We start from the raw sequence: 27672 nt of genomic DNA, 5'->3' as shown, positions 1-27672 counted from the left end.
TGTTTCCTGGGTTTATGTGACTTTTTCTCTTATCAAATTAGGGAAGTTTTCCCTCATTACTTTCTCAAAAAGATTTTCTATCCTTTGCTCCTCTTCTTCTCCTTCTGGCATCCCTATTATTTGGATATTATTATATTTCATATTGTCTTGCATTTCCTTTAATCCCTCTTCATTCTTTCTGCGCCTCTTTTCTTTCTTGCTGTTTATGGGAGTTTTTTTCTACCTTGTCCTCCAGCTTTCTGATTTGATCCTCTCCTTCACTGATCCTGCTTTTGATTCCTTCTACTTGTTCTTCAGTTTCGAAATAGTATTCTTTATTTCCTCTTGATTTTTGTTGATAGTTTCTATTTCTTTTTTCACGTTGATATAGTTTGCAGTGAGTTCATTGTAGTTCCCCTGTAGTTCCTGGTAGCTCATTGTGAGCTCATTGAACTTTCTGATAACCAGTGCTTTGAATTCAATATTTTATAGTTGACTTGCCTCTGTTTCATTTAGCATTCTTTCTGAGTCTCCCTCCATTTCTTTTTTCTCTTAAGGATTGTTCCTATGTCTTCCCATTGTTTGTGAGACTCTTCTTATTAGCTTCAGCTTCTTAAATGAATTTGTTCTGGCCCCCTGGGTTTATGGTGTGAACTTCTGTGGTATAACACCTGTGAGATTCAGTGGTGTTGTCTTTTTGTTCTCCCCAGCTCACTGGTCTTTACATTGGCTGTCCTTTACATTGGCTTTGAATTTGCCTTTCTTTTGTGGGTCCTTCCCAGCAGCTGGTGAACTGATGGTTCCTCTGTCGACCACTTGTTTTAATTTGTTGTGCTGGTGAGGGTGGGTTTTGTTCAAGCTAGTTTTCTGTGTGTACAGGGTTTTGAAGGATTCTTTTTTGCTCTTGGTTGTTTGCATTGGGTAGTTTCTCCATTGTTTAATTGTTTTTCCTGATAGGTCTCGGATTGAGGTTTGCATGGTTTCTACTCTCTCCTTCACTTTCTTCTGTTGTTATCTGTTGGTGGTTCCTTTGTTTTTGGGTTTCCTCTTTCAGTGGGTATCCTGATGTTCACCACTTACACCTACTCCTTTTTGTGTGTGTGATCAGTTGGAGAGGGAGGCAATATGGTTTATGACTAACTAGCCACTTTTTAGAAAGGATGGAAAGAAGATAAGGCTCTTGTTGGGGAGGGCAGTTTTGTGAGTTGGATCTAGAAAGCAGTGAGGTTGTGGGAGGTCAGATTCTGAGGTAAGGTGAGAATAAAGGATGGTAAATAGGTGTAATGTGAGAGAGAATAGAGTTAACCACTACAGTATTATAGTTCAGGAAGGAATGAAATGGGCTAAGATCTGGGAGTGGTGTTGTGTAGTATTTACAATAGTATGGAATAGCTATTATTAGAATAATATTAGAGCAACAATCATATGACAGAATCCATGAGATACCAAGAATAGGGAGTATTGGACCTTCAATAGTGTGTTGATAGAGCACAGGTGAAGTAAAGGACAGTGAATTAGCAAGAGTATGAATGAGGGGACACGAGAAACCTGTCAAATGATACAATACATCCAGCGAAGGCAAAGAAGACTATACAGAACGAGGAGGAATAAAAAGATGCTCTTAAGCCCTGGCTGGCGTAGCTCAGTGGACTGAGCGCGGGCCTGCGAACCACGCGATCGCAGTTCGATTCCCAGTCAGGGCACCTGCCTGGATTGCAGGCCAGTTCCCAGCAGGGGACTCATGAGAGGCAACCATACATTGATATTTCTCTCCTTCTCTCCTTCCTTTCCCCTCTAAAGATAAATAAATAAATAAATCTAAAAAAAAAAGATGCTATTAAAATAAAAGATATAAGAATAATGAAAAAATAATACAAATATGCAGTAACTTTTAGTTTCTCTGCTATAGCAAAGTGAAATTTGTGTCTCTGTCTCTACTGTCAGGATGCCCGCTCTTTGGGTCCAACTCTGGTCTTTTCGCAGTTCCAATTTTTTTGTCTCACTTGTTGGGGGAAGAAAAAAAAGAAAAAAAAGGTAGCAGAAGGGATGAAAAAGGGATAAGCTTGGAAAGAAAGGAAGAAGGAATAAAAGAAGAAAGATGGAGAGAGAGGGAAAAAGTATTGAAAGATGAAACAGTGATAAAGTTAAAAAATTAAAGATTACTTTTAAAAAATCACCTCTTGTTGGTTTCCAGCTGGCCAAACAGGTTTTTCTGGTCTCACTGGCTGTACCAGGCTGAGGGGTGATTGGTGTGGCCTTTCTCCCTTCTCGGTGAACTCAGCCTGTCTCATGAGCACTCTTCCAAGATCCAGACCGGCACCTCTCTCCAGCGCCCCACCAAGGGAATCCATGTCCTTTTTCAGAGCACTTCCCCCCCACTCCGTGAGTCACCGCTGGGGGCTGGGGTGCACCCATTGGCCCGGCCAAGCTTTCCTGGTCCCGCAGGCTTGGGCACGAAACTTTCCTGGTGCTACGGGGGAATGCAAGGGCGACTCTCAATTCTCCCAAGCCAGTGACCACAGACTCCATGGGTGATCAAGGCCCCCTTGTTTGCTTCCTTGTGCTCGTTCCTCTCTCTGACTCTTGAAGCAAACAGGTCTCTCCCGGTATTTTTCAAACTGTGCCTGGCAGGGTAAGGAGGGAGCTGATGACCCTGCTCTCTCCCAAGGACCTTGCTGCCAGCCTTCGGCTCCCAAAGAGTCCACGGTAGATCCGGCCCAGGCCCCTGGCACCCGGCCTGGCCCAGATGGCAGCCTCGGCCTGCGGCCCCTGCCTGATCCCTGGGACCTTATTGACCTGCAGCCGTCTCCTCACTGTCTGGTCTTTCAGCATCCACTACAATTTCTGGACTCCCATTTTCCAATATGCTGGGGCACTGTTGGCTATTTGCTGTGTTCCTCCGCAGATCAGCCAGGTTTTTCTCCCATGTGCGGGGGGAGGCGGAATCCTCTTTGTCCTATTCCACCACCATTATGCCTAATCCCCGAGATTAATCTTTTCATAAACATTTTATAGATTTAAAATCCTAGAAGATCTTAAGTTGTCTGATACTATAGTTTACATGTACTAAGAACCAGAAATATAAATGTAGTGCTAGTAATATCCCCATAACAAAACAGAACCATCAGTGTCAAAATTTTCTTGCTCTTAAGTCGTAATAGTTTTGTAGATATGCTAGCTAATTGTCATAATAGCTATTATCCTTGTCTAGAAATATAATTTATTAATAACTTATCAGAAAGCAATTTTAGTAAATTTGTTATTTTTAATTTTATGTTGTTATATTTTAAGCATTTTTGTATTCATTATTAATAGTTAAGTTAACTGGGTATTTTTGGTGCATACTTATTACCATAATGTAACAGTTGTACTGATGTTCATCTCAAAGCTTCTGATAATTCTGTGTCATAGATCAGTCCTCTTTTCTAACTTTGCCATGGATGGTTCTCTGTGGTAAGAGTTTAAAAAAAAAAAAGCAATCACCTAGGAAGCTCGAAGGGTGGGATTTTTGCAAATTAAGCATCTCTGCAGTCGGTATAATTTCTTTAGCTAGCATGAGATCAACATAGAATAATGATAGTTGAGATTTTTCAAACACTTGTATTTTGTGTTTTACATTTATTAGTAAACTCTCCCAATAACCCTGTGTGATAGGTCCTGTTATTATCTTCAATTTATCTAAAGCCCAGGGGTTAAGTAACTTGGTCGTAAGTGGTAGACCTTGAATTCAACTCCATTTTCTTAACTATACCACTTTCTTAACTTCTACTTATTCTGTCTACTTGTCCAATGGAGGCTGCCATGGATTAGTTCACTAATTACCACCACCGGTACTGTCACAGGTGGGCACAGGTAACCAGGTACTTGGTGATCGGGACAAAGATTTGAACTGAACACACAAGAGTTTATAGCAGAGAACATGGGAGCAGGCCCACTCCAAGCAGAGATTGACCTCATGGGCGGTCAATCTATTCTTATAGGGACTCTATTCTTATAGGGCGAATCCTTCCTGGCTAGTTTTGGAAGGCTTTTACTGTGACAAGTAGTTGTATTACTTTAAAGCTCCTGCACGTGTGGTCTCCCATGGTTTTCCCGGATTGGCCACCAGGGAAGGGGGTCCCACAATGTTACCTAGTTGACCCTCCTTCTTCGGGGGTCACCTATACTAGGTTCGCCTTTCCCTTCACCAGAGAATTATAGCTCTCCATGTTAGAGATTGGTGAAAAGGAATTATTTATTCAAGTTATACAGACTTAAGAATAATGACTTAATGTCTTCACCAAAATCCCAAAGTCTCTTAAAACACCCACAAACATACACAGTCCTTCTTTCCCCCTTTGCCCAGTCCAAGGTACCGTATCTCAGGAAAAGAAATAGAAAGCCATGTGGTGGTTCTCTGCTAAAGCTGCATGATGATTTTTCTCATGGCTGTGTGTGTGTGGGGGTGGGGCGGGGGGCCCACTCTGGCCAAAGCCACGTAGTTCTCTCCGCTAAAGCTACGTGGTGATTGTCACATGGCTGCGGGAGTCCCCATTCTGGCCAAAAACTTGTGGTTCTCTCCCCAATGACTGCCGAGTCTGCGTTTAAATCCCCACACCAGTCTTCCTCTGCAGCCCCATTTCTGACTCCTCCCACAATCTGCTACACTTGTCAGGACTCCCATATCCTCCCAGCTTTACTGGGCTGCCATAGTGAGTCTGGGCAGGCGTGGCCCCATGGCGTGGAGCCAATCATCTCCAAGCTCTTACACAGGTACTGTAACAAGGGCTGGGGAGTTGCCTCCTATTTACATCTTGAATGGAAGTCAGTCTCTTCTCCCTGGCTGAAAGCATGGCCACAGCTATTTAACATATCTAGGAAACCAGTTAAAGGTTATAGATATGTTAAATGACCATTCTAGAGGTTATACGCAAAACTGTTGCTCTGCAAAACAACTCAATGACCCTGTGCCATGTATCCCATCCCCCCAGCTCAGACTTGTGGGGGTGAGGACATCCCATGTTTTTTTAGTATTTTCTGGAAACCCTGAGTTCTGGACCCCATTGCAAATTCTTCTTTTGGGGGCCCCCTGGCTGCACCCTCCTATAGTACTACTGGTTTTAATTTAAGGAAAATAATCCAAATTCTTCTCAAAGGTGTTATTTTTTGTCAGTCTTCAAAGCAGGCTGTGGTGTGACCTGCGACTTCCTATTTTATTACTCAGTATTCACTTAGCATAGGTAAGCAGTGGCTTTATATTTTTAATATCTTGCTCTAGTGGTTTTAGGACATTAGTGAGGTCCTTGCTGATCAGTGTATCCCTGTTTAAGTACTCTTATTAGGCCTTCTCGCCTTTGGTCAAACTTAGTTATCATAGGGTATTTTTTAGCATTCATATAGGAAATTACTGTAATGATAGGAAAAATGTTGAGTGGCAATGTATAGCAGTCATTTTGCTTTCCAAGTAAACATTTCTCTTCTAAAAGTTTAAGTGTGAACTTGGAAATGAAATCTCTTTATAAAATGTGCTGGTTTTTTTTTTTTTAGGTGGAAGATAGCTTTATTTATCTTACTTGTCCGTTTATCATATTATCATATGGTTTCTGGTGCTTCAGCATTATCAGGATAGCATACTTTTAGTAATAGAATAAAATTAAAGGTTATATCAAACATTCATCTTATTTACACTTAAACCCCCTTCAGCATGGGAGGAGTCATTAGTTATTCTAATAATTTTATTTCTGGACAGTATTTTGGGGGCTTCTCATTAGCCAGTGAGCAGTAAATGCACTCAGTTTTGGAAAGTATTCTGCCAGAGTTCAAGTGGTAATATAAAGCAGCCATTTACTTAATCATCTCTTTTTATTCTCACACAGAAGAAAGAATCTTCTAAATCCAGAGTCAAGAAAAAAGTAACCAAGGTTGCAGAAGCAAAAAAAGTAATGAAGAGAAATTTTAAAGTGAATAAGAAAATAACATTTACTGATGAAGGAGAGGTAAGAGTCTTAAATGCTTTATTTCTAGGTATAGTTGGTCCTCAAATAATGTTCTTTCATCATGATGTTGATGAGATGGCAAAGGAACGTAGCTTTTGTTTGTATCAATTAGCCTTTGACACAGTTGGTTTCACAATAGGTCAGTTTACTTAATGTCCCAGAACCTCTCAAAGATGTTAAGTGAGGACTTAATGTATGTTCCAAGTATTATAAAGAGTTTGACTGTCCTCCTGAGCTACCGTTCACTAATGAGAAAAAAACATTTCTCTAAAATGTGCTAGACAGTTCCTTTCATTGTTACTGCAGGCACTCTATCAACTATACACCTGTAGGCAAGAATGATGGCAATAAACTGAGATACATCTTGGTGATAACAACAGAGTTGGTTTTGAACTTCCTAAATTCTGCTTTTATAGATTAGATTTTCTTGTCATGGTGTCCATCAACATGTTCTGTGGGGACATGTACAAGGAGGAACATAACTACTTGCTACAGCTTTGTTTGCTGGGCTCTAAAAAGCTTCTGCTTTGCAATTCCTCAGCTTTAGATACTGTATTTTTGGCATGTTTCTTACTTGCTGGCCTGCTATGGGAAGCAATTCTCTGCTTTCAAATAATCTCAGACTCATAGGTGCCTGATTTTCCACTCATCCAGGGGTGTCCAACCTTTGGCGTCTTTGCGTAACACTGGAAGAAGAGTTGTCTTGGGTCACACATTAAATACACTATGACACATAATCACAGAAATCTCATCATGCTATAAGTAAATGTACAGTTTTGTGTTGGGCAGCATTCACAGCCATCCTGGGCGTTGGAAACCCCTGCTCTCCTCATTATCTGGTCTTAGTGTACTAAGTATACACTCACAGAGTGGGGAAGGGTTACCACTCTCAGGTTGTTCCTGAAAGGTCATTCTACTACATATTAATATCATCTTTGTTTTTAAAGGTGAAGGACATCTAGAAAGTCCAGTGACTACCTAAGGAGTAATGGCTAGAAGTTAATAGGTCATTGCAGGGTCTCATGAATATCATTTCTTGGCTTCACTCTCACCAACCTACAGGCTTTCCTGTTCATCCTGACACAGCACACAGCCCTCCACACTTACCATATCTCTTGTTCCTTGCCCTTTCTTCCCCCCATAGCACTTAACTTCTTGATTTATTCTATGTTTATTTGGTTGTTGTCCTTTTCTTCCATTGTGGAAGAAATGGAGAGATGGTATTTGTTGACTTTGCTCACTACTCTGTCCTCAGCACTTAGAACAGTATCTAACTTATAAAACCCTCAAAAAAGATTATTGAATGAATGAACCGTTTTCTGATACTCCAGTAAAGTAACAACTGTTTATACCCACCGTACTATATCACATCATATATATACAGACAGCAATGTACGTATTGCCTGAGCAGTCTCTGTCCAGTGACATATATTTCCCTCTAATTTTGAAGTTAAGAAAGATTTGGGTGTTTCTTTGGAAAAGGAAGCTTTGCTTCAGAAGCCCAGATTTGCACTTTCAATATGGAGTGAAATCGTGTATAAATAATATGAAAACTAACAAAATGAAATGCAATTTAAAGTTGTTGGTAGTTGCAGAGGAAGCCTATATAGTTGGTAAGCAATGCATCTTTATAAAATTACTGAGAACAGGTCAGCACCTGAGAAAGGCTAAACTAGAATATAGATGTATTACATCAGATGCTTACTGTAAAACAAAGTTAGTGCTGTTAGCATAATGAGATTCCTTATTATAATATTAAGTTTAACTGCATAGATTATACTGGTTAGCTCTAAGGTGAATGTAAATCCTTAACTATAAAATGTTTCCATGTAAACTTTTATAGTTAAACTTAAAAACTCTGATAAGAGCTCTGTGCGGTGTGAGCCACATTGAAAATTGTGATCAAAATCTCCACAAGAAATGCTGCTATTTGTTCAGCCCACAGAAGGATGGACTTTTTCCCACTCTGATAGAGAAAGAGGTGAAAGGTCAGAGCAACGGGTGGCATTCTCATTGCCACAGCCGGTCCCTCCCACTGCTGCCTCGTTCAGGGTCAGCGACTGCTGGTGTGGCTGCTCATGCAGGATGTTAGCGAACCCCTTTTGTTGCCGAGAGCTGAGACTCTGTAGGAATCTCATCTTGAAGAATAACTGGTGGCGACAAGAGGGAGAGGAGGCGTTAATACCTGTGATGTGTGCCTACAACTTCCATTTGCCTGCTGGTTAATAATAGCCATTTTTCAAAAACAGTGGCAGCTACTTAAATACTTCTGGTGACCACTTATTAGGTAAAAATAAGAAAATTGTTTTTTGTCTGAATTGTCTAGTTTTACAGTGTTAGGCCTGGAAGATTGTTGAGTCAAACAAACCGTATTTTTCAAAGAAGGACACAGATGCCCAAAGATTTATTAGGATAATGCTGTAAGCTGGTGAAAAAGTGAGGATATTAAGCCAGGTCTTAATATTAACGTAGCTCCCAGATCAGTGCCCTGACTTCTGTGTTACCTCATATGTGTTCATACACCATATGTGTATGGTCATGTAGAGTTGAGCAGGCCTGTGAAACCCAAACTGATAATCTTCTTTATGCTTAGTTATTTCAGTTTTTATTTGCTACACCAGTTGATATGTGGTCCATTGATCCATTTTGAGCACCAAATGTGCCAGATACTGGGCTGGGCTCTGAGAATACATGAACAAGACATGTGACTGCCTTCAAGGAAATAAATTCTAGTCCGAAAACCAGGAGGGGGCAGTGAGAGAAACACTGGAAGTACTCAGGTGCATGGCAGTTGAGGGGGAGGGAGCGCCCTGGGCCGTGGCCCTGTGCACACCATGGAATCGGGGTGGCGGCATAGAGCATCTTAAGAACACTGTTTGAAGTGATTCTGAGGCAACTGCCTTCTCCTCCAAATTAGTTTATGAAATTTTCCTTTAATCTTGTTCTCATTGGGTTATGGGAACATTACTTTTACTGGAACAGTCTTTTCTGTGGCTTGCTCACTTTAATTATGAAGTTTGTCAGAAAGTTTAAGAAATATAGCTAGTAAGACAGAAAATGTATATGCACCGTTTCAAAGTCATTCATTATACAAAGGGAAATGGTTTTATGTTGATGTTCCCTGCCTCCCGTCCCATACTGAATCTTTTCCCTGTCTGCAGTTGGTTCAGCAGTGGCCACAAATGCAGAAATCTGTCGTGAAGGATACCGAAGAAGAGGATGACACTGGAGGTATCAACTTAGATAAAGCAAAGGAAAGGCTCCAAGAAGAGGACAAATTTGACAAAGAAGAGTATAGAAAGAAAATAAAGGCAAAGCATCGGGTAAGCTTTTTCCATTATGAATTAATACTGAGTGAAATTTAATAGGTTCCTATGCATACCTAGATATTCATTAATAATCATATTATTATTTTATTTTATTTAGCACTTCTTTTTCTGTAGCTATTTTGTGATTTTATTTGTTCCCTCTTCTTTCAATTGGTAGAGGGTTTGTATATTGACTGGTTTCTGAGAATGTCACCTAAATCTGCTTTTGGTTGCCGTGACCCAAATAATATTAGTTTGGTTTTTTTAATTAAAGTTTTAATTTTGGACCCTGGCTGGGATGGTCAGTTGGTTAGAATGTTGGTCCACTACACCAGGGTTAGGGGTTCAGTCCCCAGTTAGGCACATACAAGGATCAACCAATGAATGCGTACATAAGTGGAACAAAAATTGATGTTTCTTTCTGTCTCCCCCCCCCCCACTTTTTGTTACTTAAATCAATAAAAAACATTGAAGTTTTAATTTTGAGATAACTGTAGTTGCAAATATAGTTATTAGAAATATTACAGAGAGCTCCCATGTACTCCATTTTTACAGTCTGTCACTTCAGGAATATTATAGAAGTGAAACATTGTAGTATGTAGCGTTTTGGGACTGAGTTTTTTCACTCAGTGTAATGCTCTTTGTCAATTCATCCAAGTTGTTGTGTATCAGTACGTCATTCTTTCTATTGCTGAGTAGTATTCCATGTTAGGCACACACCAGTTTGTTTCACCAGCGATCCATTTGAGTGACATTAGTGTTGTGTTACGCTTCACCTTAGTAGTTGCCTTTATTTTCCTCCATAGCACAGTTACTTGGTAGTGGATACAAGATCAAACTTAATATTAAAAGGAAAAGGAAACCTTGTAAGAGAGAGTGCTACTATATAATATGCACGTGCCTAATTGGCCTTATTAAACTTGGCAGTTTTCTCTTATAATATTGCTGTCTTTTCACACTACTTAATTTCCATAAAAGTAGACATTTTGTCAGATAAAATAAGTCAGTTGATGAAATAAAACATATTTACATTTTCAAAGAAGTTTCTGCAGCATACCCGTGAGACAATGAGGCCTCTATTTCAGGCCTCTACAACAGCAAACCCAAGAATCACTGCCATAATATTAAGTTCTGTATTAAGAAACTTTTAAACTTTTCACTGAAGACATTATTCATTGTATCCCGAGAAGGATTCTTGAAGTTTTTGACTCCTTTTTGACCTTGTAACTATTTAATGGCCTCATAATTTTTTTTTAAGAGCAGCAATTCTCACTTTAAGATTTGGTGCAGCTTCACAGTAACATTTGATGAATAAGAAAAAAGGAGGTATCGAAGGAAGCTTCAGGGATAGAAATGAACTGTGAGAAAACATTTTCAGAAATAGGGAAAACTAATGAACCTGAAATACACTGGTTGCAGTTGTGAGGTATTTATGTTATTGAGAAAACTAAACATTGCTTGCATTGCTGCTTTTAGTATAGTACTTTAAAAGGAACTAAAATTTTTAGTAATATTAAGAGTGTCAGTAGCTTTTCCCGTGTCAGTTCATGGTATGTGCTTTGAGTATGTATACAGGGGGAGATTGAGCATAAGAACATTTTATTCTTTATTTTTAAATTGTACCTAGCAGTAGAAGAAATGTGAAGAATTTAGTATTTTTCCCCTCTTGTCTTCCCTTTCACCCCTTCCCTCCAATGTGTAAAAGTTTCTATTGTATTCAGGTGGTGGAATATTATTTCTGAATCCTTTAGAAACTTAGTTTCAAGTTGACTAATCATACATTTATTACACATTTCTGTGCTAGACTGTGAAGATAGAATTCTTAAAGGACATGTGTTTCTCTGTCCTCGGGAAAATTACAATTAAATTATACTTAACTATAGATTTTCCGTCACTGAACAAAAGGTTTTTGAAACCTGTTTTTAACATTAAATTTTTGGAATGAGTAGTATATTAATATTGTTTTAAAATCAAGATCACAAAAACATCTTGTTTCTGCCTGTACCTCATTCTTATTCATACCTCCACCCCATAGGTAACTACTTTTATTAATTATTAATGTACCCTCCCACTTTCTTTGTGTAAACAGGAGTAAAGAGATATACATATTGGTATTTTCCTTTTTTTACATGAAAGGTACTATACTGTGTGTGTATGTGTGTGTGTGTGTGTGTGTAGTTCTGCATGTTTGTATTTCCACTTACTTTTGAGCTTTGAAAGAATTCATTTTCTTTGGACTGTTGTTAAAATGTAGCATATGATTTTTAAACTATCATTGTGATTTTTCTCACAGCAAAGTTGAACAGAGCAGTTTTGGGTAGACATAGTTGTGAGAAAAATTACAAGAACTTTATATACTCGTGGTTTTCAAGTCAGTACCTCTGTAATTAGAAGACATTATGTCTTTTTAAAAAGAAACTGAAGGTTGTTATTTTATGTGAAAGAGGAATACTCTGCACATTGTGACCTGTGGCATACCTTCCATATTAGAGGTTGAAAAAAGCACAAGGAAGTAACTAAAAATAGTATTCTATTCAATTTTAATGTAAATACTTCTTGACATAAGTATGATTAGCTTATTGGTATTTTTATTAGTAAAATCATTATTTACCCATATATAAGTATCTGTGTATTGAATTAGGAAAACTTTGATATTTGTGAGCACTTTGGAATTAGTATGTTTATTGCAGTGGAATGCCTAAAACACAATACAGGTGCTCAAATCAGTGATGCGCCAAACTGCCGTGAACTGGATTCCTGTGTTAAATGACAAGTTTCAACACTTGGGGTAATGTTTGCTGGAAGAGTCTGGTGGAGTCCTTGCGTCTGAATCCTGAGTCTGGCACTACCTAGGCCAACCTGGGATCACTGGTCGCCAGTTTGGACTGTATTTCCCGATTCTGAAAAACAAGGCAGTGGGGCTCGTAGTCAGTTGCAGATGATCAGAGATTATCTGGCTTTGTGTTTGTTGGTAAGACATGGGAATGAAATGTTTGAAAAATGGAATTTTGTAATTTTCCTTAGCTGGCAAATTGGGTTCTTTGCTTGGTGATAAGGCTTCTTTCTTGTTCACTTATTTTCCAAAAGTTACTAAACTTTTATTTCAAAAACTAAATATATTATTATCCTACAAAGATTATTTTATCTTAATTGCTCTAACTGAATACATGATTGGTTTTGAAATTGTATTTTTTCCTAATTCAGTATATTACTTCCTATAATGACAATTCTTAGTTATTCTAGCATAAGGTTTTATGCAGGGCAACTATAATTATGTTTCCCTTGAAGCTTCCACTTCTGATTTTGTTATTTCTATGAAACCATATGAAGAAGAATTGTATGTCCCTAAAGAATACTTGTAATACTAACTTTAGAGTCTAAGAGTAAGCTTTACTTCATGAAGATAGAAAAAGATAAATAAACTGTCAACACAAAATTCTGAATGAGGTATATGCCTGAAAGAATTTTATATGTGAAAAGAAAATTCTGTGAAAATCTATAATTCTGTGTTTGACATATACTTTATTTTTTAAAATGTATCAATTTTAGAAGTTTTCATAAATATAGGTGTATTCTTTCAGCATATTCAGAATATTTCATGATTGTCTTTTTTGTTCTAAAAGGTTAAGATATTTAATATATAAGTGTTTAGTCTTATTAATTCTGTTTGAAGGTAGTTATTTTGCTTCTGTGTTTAAAATTAACAGCTTTTCACCGTAGACTGAGTACTCAGTCTTTGTAGTGTAGGACCTAGCTATTCTTTTCCCCCCACCTCTTTTTCCTCCATGCTATCACATCTGTCCTTGACTCATATTTTATCTGCCAAATTCTGAAAGGCCTGTAATTTGTAGTGTGACTCCAGTAAATATCTTTCTCTTAAAGATTTAAAAAGTGAGCAATAAAAATTTTAAACAGTTTATAGCAAAAAAAAAAATTTACAGCATCACTGAGAATAGAATTTTACTCGCCTGCTTGTTGGAACTCAGAGTTACACACCTGGAAGACTTCGGGCCCTAAGCAACTGCTTTAGGTTGCTTAGTTGGCAGCTTCATTTCTCTTCATGAGGCTTCAGTATAGCCATTAAACATCATTTTCTTTCGAGACCATTCTGGTCTTTAGTTTTCCCTGGCAACTCATAAGTAACTGTACTTAACTAGGCCTATTACTGCTTTCTCTGCTGAGTCTCTTGAACCATTCATCAGAAGTAGAAATACAGCACAAGCTATAATTTTTACATATGAAGTCATTAGTAAATTGTAAAGGCAAAAACACTTCTTTTGCATGGAAACAATTTTTTAAAATAATTCAATCAAAACTGTGGAAGATGGATCATGGAGCATGTTACTAAAAGGATTTTAATTTAATGGAGTGAAAATCTCTGTGGTGTGTCATCATTCTTAGTTCTGAAAGATTACTTGTATTTAGGGAGCTAATATCTGCTACAACAGCTCAAAGTTGAGAGAAGCAATTCATTAGGAACTTCCCTTTCATTTCCCTTGAAATTTGCTTTGAGTGCTTTATCCACTTTGGATTGTGTTTTTAGGTAACAGACATGTCTTAAGATACGACTCTGGAATGCTTGCAGAGATGGCACAGTGTTGCTCTGCGATCCACTTATTACTGACATGAACATGAGTAAGTTAGCTAAGAATTAAAGGGACTTATTTGAAAATCTGTTTTGTCGTTGACGTAGAATTAGTTGGCATGTAATTCAGGTATCTTAAACATAAATTTGTATGGTAGCCAAGAAGGAGGGAAGCAGTAATCAGGCATCGTAGAAATAGTAAGAACAGAACATGAACAGTAACAAGTAGTAGCAATGAGTTACTTGGGCTCTGCACTAGATGCTTTGCATATATTATATTACATGCTAAAAATTAACTTTTGAAATAAATGAGTGACCTCATTGTACAGATGATAAAATTAAAACTTAGAAGGGTCAAGTAATTTGTATAAGGCCCTACAGCTTACTCATTGCAGCTTTGGGACTCATCACCAAGGCTTTTGTTATGGTACAGACTTTGATTTTAACTATTCAGAGGTATTCCTACCTAATTCAAACCACCAGGAATTCTCTTACAACAGGGTAACTCTGAAACAATGAATAAAAAGGTGGAGGATGATAACACGAATGGAAGATTTTGAAGAAGGAATAGCAAATGGTGGAAATTGTTCACATTTCCAGAGCAAGGAATAAAAAAATTGGTAAAAGTTTACAGCTTAGTACCCCATACTAATGTTGCCTTTCCCTGAATCTTCATTGCATAGCTGTATAGTTACTAGTACCAAAATCCATGTTTAAGTAGTTGTGGCCCTTTAGGAGTCTAGGATGTTGTCAGAGATTGGTCTGGCTCATATGGTTTTAGGAAATTTTACTGATCAGAAATGTCATCGTGAGGGCAAGGGACTAAGCATTTAATGCTTAATTCTTTTTTTTTAAGATTTTATTTATTTTTTTGGAGAGAGTGGAAGGAAGGGAGAAAGAGAGGGAGACATCAATGAGTGAGATACATTGATCTGTTGTGGCCTCTTGCATGCCCCCAGCAGGGAACCTGGCTCACAACCCAGGCGTGTGCCCTGACTGGGAATCAAACCAGTGATCTTCTGGTTTGCAGGCCAGTGCTCAATCCACTGAGCCACACCAGCCAGGGCCTAATGCTTAATTCTAAAGTGGACTTTATGAATAAAGCTTATTTACAGGGGAGGGAAAAACATCCTTTTCCTGTACAACCCTATCTCCCATTTTCAATTCTTCCTGTTTACCATCTATCACAACCAGGTTTATAATGAAAAAGGAGCTAGCCTGTTACTACAGAACCTTTGCCTATAATTCGAAGGTGTCTGCTTGGGAGATTTCTGTTCTTATTCTTTTTTTTTAAGATTTTATTTATTTATTTATCTTTAGAGGGGAAGGAGAAAGGGAGAGAAACATCAATGTATGGTTGCCTTTTGTGTGTCCCTGCTGGTAGTTAGCCTGCAAGGACCCGGCCTGCAACCCAGGCATGTGCCCTGACTGGGAATCGAACTGCGATCTTCTGGTTCGCAGGCCCGTGCTCAATCCACTGAGCTACGCCAGCCAGGGCTTCTGTTCTTATTCTTGTGACACTGAGTTGAACATCTTAGTACTTGAGCCCTTCTTCATTCCAGTTTCCAAAATAAGACAAATACTTAAAATTGTAGAGATCTTATCAACTGAGTCATATTTGAGCTATTTATTATATCTATTTTTCTTCAGTTCTTTGTTTTGTGGATTTTTAAAAAATAGCGCATGGTGTTTGGGAGGTGCTGTGGTTGTTAAATTGATGGTCAATAGCTGGAGACTGGGTTTAAGAAGCAGGGGTAGAGTTTGGTACTAATGGAATTAAAGGGTCTGACAAGGTTAGGTCATAGACTACAAAGACTCTGTTTATTTTGCCCATTTCAGTATACCCAGAGCCAACCATGAGGCCTGGTGCATAGTAGCTCAGCAAGTATTTGGAAGAATTAATTAGTGAATCAGTGTTTCCATGTAAATTTTTCTCTTTATTTTCATATCCTTGTAGTTGTTGCACATTTATATATTGAAGGCCAATTTTTTATGTTGTTTAAATTAACTTCTATTGAGTATCAGCAGTCCCCAACCTTTTTGGCATGGGGTGGTGTGGTGGTTGGGGGAGGATGGTTTCTGGATGATTCCAGTGCATTCCATAAAGGCTTTCTTCCTGCTGTGTGGACTGGTTCCTAACAGTCTTGGACTGGTACTGCTCTGTAGCCCAGAGGTTGGGGATCCCAGGAATAATAGCAAATTAACCTGGTTGTGTTCCACGTTCCTGGGAAAGTTTCAGGTTTATGAGGATTTTGTTCTTGGAGAGGAGAGGATATCTTCATGGCCAAAAATCTTTGTAGTCCTCCTTTTACTCACTTTTGTTGACCAATTTCCTTTACTGAAAAAGGTTCCTGTAGTACTGCAGTACGGATGGACGTCCCCTCCTTCCCCGTGGGACAGCCGGGAATCCGGTTTCCTTACCACATTGACACAGTTGCCTGAGAGTCATACAGATAGGTTGTGTTTCTGCCACCTCCTGAATTCCGAGTTGTGTTTCCAAATCTAGAAGTTTCCAGGATTGCCATAAAGTGAAAATTGTTTAAATATGTAGTCCTGACTGCTGATGAAATTCATATTTCATGGCACTGGCACTTTTTTCCTGGAAACTAAGTACTATAGTCTGTGTGAGAGAAGCCAAAAGAAGTATAATAACGTAAATAGAGTATTTTGTCAGAGAGTATTTTTGTCACATGAAATGTGATTTTCCTGTTCTTCTGTCTTATGTGAATTTGATTTTATTATTGAATTTCATGTTCTTCTTATATTTAATCATTTGTAGCATGGCAGAACTAAAGACAACATATTACATTCTTTTTCTGTGGCATAAAATAAATAGCTTTTGGTACTAATCCTCAAAAATGAAATAGGAAAATAAAGTATTTAAAGCATTTAGACCACATAAAATTGAGGTATGTGAAGGGAACTGTAGTTACTGAATCTAATAAAATTCAATTATATTTTCTGCTGAAGTCATTATACCCTAACCTATTATTATTATGTCTTATCATTTAAAACATCTATAATCTATATACTTATTTTTTAAATAAATTTTCCAGCTTTAATAAAGGGAAAATAATCATACTTCCTTCCCTATATCAATTTCCAAATTATGGATTGCCATAATTCTACTTTCTGTTCTCTGTTCAAAGACTAATTTATACTCTTGCCTTTTCAGATAAACTGTTAACATGACTTTTTAAGATAATAGTGAAAAGTTTTCTAATTTTTTTTGTTTCATCCAGTATTGAAAGTTCATTTATTTTTATTACTCTTTAGTTTCATGTCCAAGTCATGTTTACTTCATATTGTAAATAAAGGTTTTGGATCTCTCATCCATCTGAGACTTGTGGCAGAACTCTTGAGAGAATTATCCCACTTGCATGCCTATGTGAATCCTGAGAGCCAATTGAGATCTGAAATTTAAAATATCCTTCACTGACTATAATACTGTAATTACTATTGGAGTTCAGTAGTAGTGGGAAATTGTCAATATAATCTTTTTTGCTGTGATTAAATTGACTAGATGAAAAATCTCAGAATAAAGGTTATGTTTACTTGTATATAAATAGAAATAGTTTTTCTGATGTGAACATATTGAGGTTATTCTTTGGAACATTGTAGTGCCATTTTCAGATATTCTAATGTTCTAGGAGAAGGCTAGCTACTGGATAATTATAACAGAAATCTTTGTGAGTGTTAAATGTAGTTAACTATCTGTTAAGATGGGCAAAAATTAATTAAAGAATGTCCACAAAATGCTAGCCAAAAAAAAAAATGCCATCAGGATGAAAAGACTGTTATGGTACTGGATCATCAGTAATAATAAAAGGAAATGTGTTGGTAAGATGAAATCACTATCCATCTACAAAGCTAAACTTTCTGAAGGAGGAGTGAGGGGTATAGAAGTGTGCTAGAGATGAGGAAGGTGAGGACATGGACTCTGGAGACCCAATTTCAGTCCCAGGTTCATCACTTACTGGCTTCGTGACCACAGACAAGTTACCGTATTTTTAGGACTATGAGATGCACTGGACCATAAGACACACCTAAGTTTTAGAGGAGAAAAATAGGAAAAAATTGTGGTGAAATATTTAATAACTGGTGACCCCATTCCACCGCCATCCCCATCCCCACAGTGGGCCAGGCAAAGTACATTCAGACTATAAGAAGTACCTCCAACCCCCCCAATTTGGGGGGCGTGTCTGATAGCCTGAAAAATACGGTACTTAATCACTTTGCTCTTCAGTTTTTCATCCATAAAATAGGAAGAATAATACTTCAAAGTTTTGTTAATAGATTTAAAAATATGTAAAATGCAAGTACAATTTTAGTACTTTTTAGTTATTTGATGTTTTTTATAGCTGTTGTTTTAAAATTAGTTTAAATAGCGTAACACTTGAAAGTCACTATAGTCTTTGTAGAGTAACATATAAGATATTGCTCCGCTTAATTTACCCTTCAAAACATCAAAACTTTTTTTGTAGAAGATAGGACTAAACTGTGTGTCTGTGAAAGAGAGAAGTAAAATTACAAATACATGCATCCACAAACTAAAGCTCTCTCTCAAACTAAGCACAATTATGATCACTTGTATTAAATTCTTTTCTTTAATATTTTGCTGCCTTCATTTATTTTGTAGTCTGCTAATGTTCATAGAAAATCAGTAATTGGTACCAGCTTTTATAGAAAATTTGGATGCAAATGTTTAGAAACTGCCATCCATTACCTTTTTTCCCTCCCACACATTGAGGAAACATTGAGATTATTTTACTTTAGTGGCAGAACAACTCTTAAAAACTCTTTGGAGAACTAGTTCAGGGTTAAAGTGTGATAATAACTATTGCACTAATTGGCTGTTTGTAAAAATAATACCAGGTCTTATTTTCTTTTGTTATTAAAGCCACATCTGTTAAAGTCTAAACCCTGACATTTTAATTTTTATTAGACTATATTGGAAAAAAAGCACTAGATTTGGCATATAGAGACCCAAGTTCGAGATCAGTCTCTGTCACTTACTAAACCCTTTGACAATGAACAAGTCAAGTTCTGAGTTTTTGTTTCTTTACCTTTCCTTTTCCTTTAAATTTGGTCTTGTGCCTTTCAAGTATCTTTAGAATGTTCTTATGTACAATTAATTGCATGTTGTTTTTAAGTTTTACCTACCTTTTTAGTTGTATGTTTTTTTGGAAGTCAAAGTAACACCCATTTTCTCCAAAACTGGGGTAGAGAAAAAATAATAATCACAGAAAGTCATGTAACATTATACAGTTAGAGGTGTGGCATATTCATGGTTGCGATTTGAATTTTTATTAGTTTCACTTATAATTTAGCTTTTTTTACTGTGTAATCTGAAGCTATAGAAAGTGAATCTCTGAGCTCTGTGAATTCCCTTCCTCTGAGACTTTCAATATTTACGTTCTCACTTTGTCTTAAAGGAATCTATAAACCCAGATAAAGGTGGTTAATAGCGATTACATGTCCTTTTCAGTGCTGTAAGCAACAGAGCAACCTGAGGTCTGTTCAGAGTGTATTACAACTGGCTTTTGAATCTGGAGAAAGCCATGTATGTACAATATAAAGTATAATGCTAATAAAGAGTACCCAGATTTAGGAAACTTGTTAATTCTCATGTTAACGGGTGTTTAGTGTAATAGTGATCATGGTAGAAGTTTCATATTACTGCATGAAAAGAAAATTTAAAACAATATATAAATTGTTAGCTATGAACTTTGGATTGAGAATAGCCTTTTTATTATGTTAATACCTTATTCTTGAACAGGAAAAAGGGTGTCATTTAAAACAAAATTCTTTTTCAACTTTAGCTGGATCAATTTATTTTGAATTTTAATATTGTACATATTTTTTTAAATGTCAGTTTTGCATTTTTTGACTATTTTATTATTGGAAAACAAATGGGGAATTTATAAAGTAATTTGATAAAATAATTATGCTTTATAAGAATGGTCTTTTATTGTTTAAGAAAATATTGCCACTTTTCTAAGACCCCAAAGATGAAAGTTTCATATCCTTATAAATTCTGTTTTTAGACAAAGGAAAAGGGAAATAGTAAAGTTTGCATTTTTTTCTTCGTTTTATTCTAATAGCCCGTGTTGATTGTGTACCAGTCATATATTCCCAATTGTACTAAATCTGTTATTTTATATAATTCTTATATCAATTATATGAAATATGTGTTCCTGTTATCTTTATGTTTATGAGAAAATGAGAGTCAGAGAATATACATAAGTTGCTCAGAATTGCACAGCTTCCAGTAAGTGGTAGAAATGAGATTTAACTCCAGATCTGTTTGACACATAGTTAATGATTATGAATATGTGTGCGAATCTCATAAATACTTATTCAGAGATGAATGAAAAATTAATGTCATGTCTCAGTTGGCTTAAGAAAAAACTGTTAAGAACGTGTAGTCTGGTTTATAGCTAATAGACGGAAGTTTGCATGTTGCTGATTTTCTCCTTCTTCTTATAGGAGAAAAGATTGAAAGAAAGGGAAGCCAGGAGAGAAGCCAGTAAGAAACATGCAAAGGTAAGGAAGGGTTTATATTTTAATGAAAATGTTTGTAACACTGACTGGAATTTAAATATTTCTCTTTTCCATCTGCCTTTTATATTTATTTATACATCACAACATTTGAATTGGACTTTAAGTCTGTGTGTGCCTATCATTTACTTTCTCATATTAATTTGTCTTCTTTGTGATGCAGGATGAAAGATGCCTAAGATAATTTGTTTATTGGCCTTTGCGCTACTACTCCACAACCTTTTTCATTATATATTGCACATATTAAACATAGGAGATAGTTAACTCTGTGGGCCAGGCCTAATAGGGTTTTAAATGATACCATCTTTAGACTTGGTAGATAGTCAATGTGAAACCAACCTGATAACAAATAACTGGAAGCACTGGTTGCTTAATCTGGGGGAAAGCTCTCTGCATTTCCCATTTTCACTACATATTCTGTAAACAGTAATTTTCAGTAAGTAGAAATGTTCAACTTCGCTGAAATACGTACGTACGATAGTCAGCACCATTCATGTGCGGCAGTGATTTTTATGTGGTGTGTTTGACACCAAGAAAGGTTCAGTTTCTGCATTCTGAGGACATTTAGGAGAAATGATTTCCTAAAACCAAGGCTGAGTAATGTATGTCATTTCTTACGCTGTATCTCTTTGTGCTGTGCCTGACTATCCACGACTTCTTCTTGGCAGTTAGCAAAGATCCAGCTCTCTTGAGCAATCCCATAATGTTCTTTGTTGGTTTCTTTCTTGTTGGCCATAGCACTTAGAGACCAAGGCAAAGATGATAACTCATGTTATAGTTCTGAAGTGGGAAACAATTACTCCACAGTGCAAAATGAAAAGCATAAAATATCAGCATAAAATATCACTGTGCCTTCAAAGGTGCCCAAAATAAAGCTACATTGTTTGTAGCCTGACTGTTAAATCAGATGGTGGATTCTGCATATGTTTTTAAAATGCAGATGGAAACTGTCATGGCGTGGAAATTAGATTTTAGGGCTGAAGTGGGAAAAATTTAAATCTAAGAAGAAAATCTTAAATCTAATGAAAGCATTTGATATGTACAAATGAATATTGTATGTTCATATAAAAATTTCTATTTATTTCACTAAAAAGCTCTCATTTCTGCATGTAAAATTATAAAGTGAAAGTTATGATTTGGAGCCAAAAGAAAGCCCTATTACTATCATTCCTTTGTGTGTATTCGTGCATATTTGTGTATTACTAAATACAGTTTTTTTTATAGTAGTTGATACTGTATATTTTATCTTTCATAGTGTTTAAACTGTAAGAAATTGCTCTCCCCCTTGAGCTTGCTGCTTGTGCCTCTTTTTTCCTCTTAAATTCGTGTATGTTTTTGGTTTTGATACTGTGCCAGCTGGGAAATACACAGACAAAAGGCAGAAAAGGCCAGCAGAGCTTGTTTTCCATCAGGACAGATCTCCAAAGTGAACTCCTCCAGCCAAGCCCATCCCTTCGTTCCCTCCCATGTTTGTCATAGGTGTTTGTTTTTTGACATTTAAGAAAGGAGGAGGAATTTATCATCAAGAGGACATCTCCTTTCTGTATAACCACCAGCGATTATACTGGGAACAAATAGAAGAGGCTCTGTAGTTGATGTGGCTTTGCTGCTCAGCCAGGAGCTTTCACTGGCCAAAGGCTGTGTTCAGGTATCACTCTGAATAGTCAAGTTGCCTCCATTTCACAGCCTGGTCTGTGTGTTCAGAGGTGGCAGTGCTCTTGTAAGAGTGATATTAGCAGAGGGACGAGTGGATGGCTTGTAGGACTCAAACATTGCTGGAGACACCAAGGACTGTAGTAGTGACAGATTCAGGCTGACAGAGCCCACGGAATTAACTCAGAATCAATCTTTATACACCGAGCTTTTTTTTTTTTAATAAAAGTCAGGGGAATGGAGGCCCTCATGACTTTTCAGGTGCCCCTTTGGAAACAGACACAGAAAATATTATTTGGAAAGATTCTGTAAAGCGGCAATGGCCGAAATTCTGTGATGTCCAAGAAGGAGTAAAGAATATGAATGATCTAGTTTCCTGTTGTCTGTGTGTGTGCTTTAAATGATGGATGTGATAGTTTTAGAGCAAATTTTGTCCTCTTTAATATATTTAAACATAATCGCTGTGTGTTTTGAGGCTGTACCTTTTTTAAAAAAGATTTTATTTATTTATTTTTAGTAAGAGAGGAAGGGAGGGAGAGAGGGAGAAAAACATCAATATGTGGTTGCCTGTCATGTACCCCCTACAGGGAACCTGGCCTGCAACCCAGGCATGTGCCCTGACTGGCAACCCTTTGGTTGGCAGGCCAGCACTCAGTCCACTGAACCACACCAGCCAGGGTTGAGGCTGTGCCTTCTGAGGCCCTTTGTCAGCTTCATTGTACCACATCCTTCAGTCACTGAACCAGTAGGACTTCCAAATGGTGCTTTAGTGGTAGAGACAAAGTGATATTTGTAGACTTTCTGTACCAAGAAGTATAGTTTTACCTATTTATAGCTATTTTAAGAAAGTGTGTACAAACTGAAAGGTGAGAAAGGGACTCACTCACATAGCCGTCTTTTTGCCCTATTTGTGCTTCTGTCAGCAAATACACTTATGAAGAACATACAGGGCACAGAATATTTTTTTAAATTGGAAAAAAGTGTTTGAATAAAAGTTAAAGTAATTATCTTTATTTCCAAGAAAAAAGATAATAGTAATATGAGTGTTTTCAATATTCTGAATGATGGTTGTTAATTATCTCTTTCCGGACATATAAAATGGTCCTAAGAAAATTGCTTCAGAGCCCTAGTACAGTAAAATAAAGTAGGAGTGGACCTCTCAGGAATTGATTATAACTTTTTGTTAGAAGATAGATCTAAGATATGCCTAGAATATGTTACATGCAGGGTCAGGAGTAGGAGAGAAACAGGAAATTGAAACTTTTAAGGTTTTCTGGATACCCAATATTTAGTGGCTTGGGAGAGAGAGGTTTTTCGATATCAAGACAGTAGTAGAGAAATATTTGAAATGCACAGTGGACTTTTACTTCACAGGATGTTGTATATACTTATAACTTAGAAATTTTAAACTAAGATCTGAAAAAATAGTTTCAGCAATGATCAATAGACCATATTGCTTTTTGAGTGTAGGGAGGTTGCATAATCCTGGAAATATAGCTTCACCTCATTATCCAGCTAGATTTCCTCATGTTATTTTGATGGTCACAAGTGCTTGTACCAGCCTGTGGTGGCTGGAAGGATTTTGCAGAAATGTAAAGAAGGAACAACAGTGCTGAAACTTGAGGAAATAGATCCCCAGAAATGTCTCAGTGCTATGCTACTTTTGAAAAGAAAGTAGAATTTATTTTTAAAATGTGTGAGATTGATAAAACTGAACACTGAAGGTGAAGGAGCAAAGAGTAGAAAACACTTAAACACTAGAAAATTAAACATTGCTTTGAATATATTGCAGATGTTGCTTATGATCCTTATTTTTAGGTATGGGCATATGATATTAAAATAACTGTGATTATACCATACATTTTAAGGTTGAAGTTTAATGGTTGTACACTTGAACTTGATTTTTTCTGCCTGGTTTTATTGCATCTTTATTTTGGTGACCTTGGGGCACTTTATTTACTAACAAATAGTAATTTTAGGACAGAGTATTTTGGTTACCTAAGGTGGTCTCAATTCTTTCAGGATAGGAGATCCAGAGAAATAGAAATTGTATAGTTTTAGGGCATGAATGGGCCTGAGAGAGATAATCTGGGATAGTTTTCTAATGTACCAGTCTAAAATGTCTTTTTCTCTGGCCACCAATAATTTCATAAAGCAAAGCTAAATTTATTCATTTTGATAGAAACTTTTTCCTGTTTTTTGGCTCTGGAATGTCCTTTTATTTATGAAATAATGATTTTTAAAATAATCATTACTTGACAAAGTAAAAAATCCTTTGAAATCACTTTTTAAGCTTTTCCTGGGTACATGGAATGTAAGATCTGTGGGGCCTCCACTGATGTACTCCTGTAGCTTTAAATAGTACTTTGCGTGGCTTAGGGGTTCTTCAGAAGTACTGGGGGCACCCTCCCTCACCCTCCCTTCACCCTCCTAGCAGACAAGAGGGTTATTTGGGCGGCAGGACTCTGTGCTTCCATTTTGTTATTAATCAGAGATGTTTTTTTTCCTTTATATGTACTGATCTTCCAGAAAGATTTTATTTGAAATGATGGCTCTACTTAAATACATACACGAATGCTTAATATTTTAAGAGTACCCAAATCAGTGAATGCCAAAAACAAGTAAATGACTTATCCATTGTTCTTGGCTTCTGGTAGCACAACTGGTTTGTGTAGTGGGCCTCCCTGAATCCTCATTCCCTGTTATTGTTCTTGCCCTGTGCTGTTTCTGTATATAACATTTCACCTCTTTTTTCCCCCTTATAAAGCACATCTGATCTATGGTACATGGGCTAACAACTATGGGTAGAAAATTACTGATAGGAAATACATAGAGTAAGGAGAGAATGCTGACCTGGGACTAGAAGCAGGCTGAGTCTACATTGCTGGGTGACCCTGGGTATATTGTTTCCCTTTCTGAGCTTCGAAGGGTATATATGACATGATCATTTTTAATCATGTTTTATATTGTTGCCCTCCATAATCTTGATCTGAGATAAGGTATGTAACAAAAAAGTAGGGATTGTACTCAGTGCAATTCCCAGTATAGGTCCTCGGGCTTTCTCAACGTTTGTGGATAACTGGTGTTTTTTCCTTCATATCTTACTGTTGGCTTATCTGCTAAAGGACTCTCTCTCATTGTAAAGCTACAAGTAGACATTGACAAATGTTGGTAATGGTCCTTTCTAACTTTTCTGGATCTTAAGCCTTTGCATATATTCCTTATTGGCATATTTTATTGACTAACACCAGATTAAGATTCTTTTTTTTTTTTTTTTTTCATTTTGGGAGGAAATTTCTCTTCATTTCATGTATTTCATATAACTCTTTTGACTCCCCTGGCTTTTTTCTTTTTTCTTCTTTTAGCATTTCATAATATTGAAATACCAGTTTCCTTCTTAATACAGTTAGGATTACAAGGGCTCTATGGAATCAGTTTATTTTACACCAAACAGCTTTCAGTAAAATTACAAACAAGGTAAGAGAAACATAAGTTTGTTTATAGTCCCAGTTCCTGGGAGAGCAAAAGCTCTCCCTAAAAGTAAATGGCTTTCCCATTTGAAGGGACTGAACTCTTCCATGGGCACCATGTGCTGTCCTGATACAATCACGTATTTGATGGTGTTCTAGATGAGTCCTTCAGTTCTCTAATCTGCTCGGATCATACCTTGTTTTAGTACTAAAATAGGACCCATTATACGGTCCTTGTACTTTTTAAATAGACAACACTGAGTCTTTTAGATGATGGGCTTTTTACTTGTTAGTATCTAAGTTAGCAGTGAAAACCCAAGTAGGTTTAACTTTTACTGTGATTCTAGTGTTGGTTTGGTTTGCTCGAAGGTTAATATGATGCTTTCCTTCTTCCCTTTGCTCTTCCCCCTCATTCCCTTTGTAATGAAGAAGGGGATTACGAATCTGAACTTTTAACCATCTTGTATAATTGAAGAGGTACTTGCAGTGTTCCCTTGTCAGAGAATTGTCCTTCTCTCTAGTCATGAAGATTTGAAGTTAACTATGGGAGAAGGGATAGTGCTGTTCACGATGTCATCTGCATGTGAATACATGCGGTTCTTCTAAGACTCAGATTATTTAGTTCTCCCTTTAATGTTCTTCTGACCCTCTCAGACAAAGGAGATGCCTGCTTTTGTAACTCCTATTCCAGTCTCCTGCATGAAGCATCTGACCGTTGATAGCACTTATTTGGATAGTGTCTTTCCCTCTTATAAATAAATATTTGAATGTTTTATAATTGGCTCTTATAAATAAATATTTGAATGTAAATGAATGGCTTAAAGAGATACAGAACACAGACTTAAAATTTGTAAATATTTTTTATTGGGTAAAATATACATAGCATAAAATTTAGTGTTTTAACCATCTTTAAGTGTACCATTTGGCATTAATTATAATCACACTGTTGTGCAACCACCACCACTATCCATCTCCAGAGCTTTCTCATTATCCTGAACTGAAACTCTGTGCTCATTAAACAATAGTAACTCTCTACTCTCTCTTCCCCTAGAGCACATACTTTTAAAGAGAACACTCTTATATTGCAAATAATTATTTAATATATGAGGAAGTGAAGACCCTTGATGAATAGATGATTCTTCCAAGGTCTTACAGTTAAATAAGAGCAGAACTGGGCTAGATTCCAGATCTGTAGATGGGTTTCATTCTACCTTAACTCCCCCATAACAGCATAGAAAATATCAAAGAGCACTGAACATAGTTTAGAGTTTTATTTGATTTAGAGTTTTATTAGGCTTGTCTGGAAAAAGTCCAGCCATTGTTAATATAATGAGAATGGTCTGCGCAACATTGATGTGACCTGGCAGTCAGGGAGAGCGGGCTGGAATGCACATGCGTGAACAATGATGACTTCAGTGTACTAGTCAGTGGGGGCAGCAGATGCCGTTGAGCGAGCATGTGTACTGTGTGGCAGTGGCATTCAAAATTACTGAGTGAGTAGAGCAACAAATCTGCATCACATTTTGTGTTGACCTTGAACATTCCTCCGTGGAACCTATTTGGGTGATTCAAAAGTACACAGCTAATGGCAACTGGTGGTTTGGCAGCTTCATCATGATAATGCACCCACTCATGCATCACTCCTGGTGCAGAGTTGTTTGGCAAAGCATCAAATCACCCAGGTGACTCAGCCGCATTACAGCCCAGATTTGGTGTCTTGTGACTTCTGGCTTTTCCCAAAACTAAAATCACCTTTGAAAGGTAAGAGATTTCAGACTGTTGAGATTCAGGAAAGTAGGACAGGGCAGCTAATGGTGATTGGGAGAACTGTGTAATGTGCCGTGGTTGTCCACTCTGAAGGGGACTGAGGCACCATTGTTCTATGTACAGTGTTTCCTGTATCTTGTATCTTATTCAATAAATGTCTCTTTCATATTATATGGCTGGATACCTTCTGGACAGATCTTGGATTTTTTTCAAGGTGTCACAATTTATTAGTATTACTCTTGGTCTCAACACTTACTAAAGATTGTAACCCAAGTAATATTGAATGTTTCACTAGCATCAAGGTTAAATTTACCACAGGATTTTGTAAAGAGTATCTTTTTTTGTGTGTGTGTTTGTGTAGATGAGGAATTGTA

At 37.1% G+C, this 27672-nt stretch overlaps 1 protein-coding gene across 2 annotated transcripts in view; it reads left to right on the top strand.

Annotated features, from left to right (window-relative positions):
• The window catches only part of DDX10 (DEAD-box helicase 10), a 268659-nt gene that overhangs the window by 169265 nt on the left and 71722 nt on the right, over positions 1–27672 (top strand). For both annotated transcript variants that reach the window (XM_037047693.1, XM_037047694.1), the window contains exons 15-17: positions 5835–5954; positions 9116–9277; positions 20337–20393. In XM_037047693.1, coding sequence (XP_036903588.1) covers positions 5835–5954; positions 9116–9277; positions 20337–20393 — 339 coding nt within the window. The remainder of the gene's footprint in view (positions 1–5834; positions 5955–9115; positions 9278–20336; positions 20394–27672) is intronic.

Source organism: Sturnira hondurensis, unplaced genomic scaffold, assembly GCF_014824575.4.
Source record: "Sturnira hondurensis isolate 20B ecotype Veracruz unplaced genomic scaffold, ASM1482457v3 Scaffold0006213, whole genome shotgun sequence".
NCBI classification, from domain to species: domain Eukaryota; kingdom Metazoa; phylum Chordata; class Mammalia; order Chiroptera; family Phyllostomidae; genus Sturnira; species Sturnira hondurensis.
Note: the sequence above shows the minus strand (reverse complement) of the source record. Positions and strands in the feature narration are given on the sequence as shown.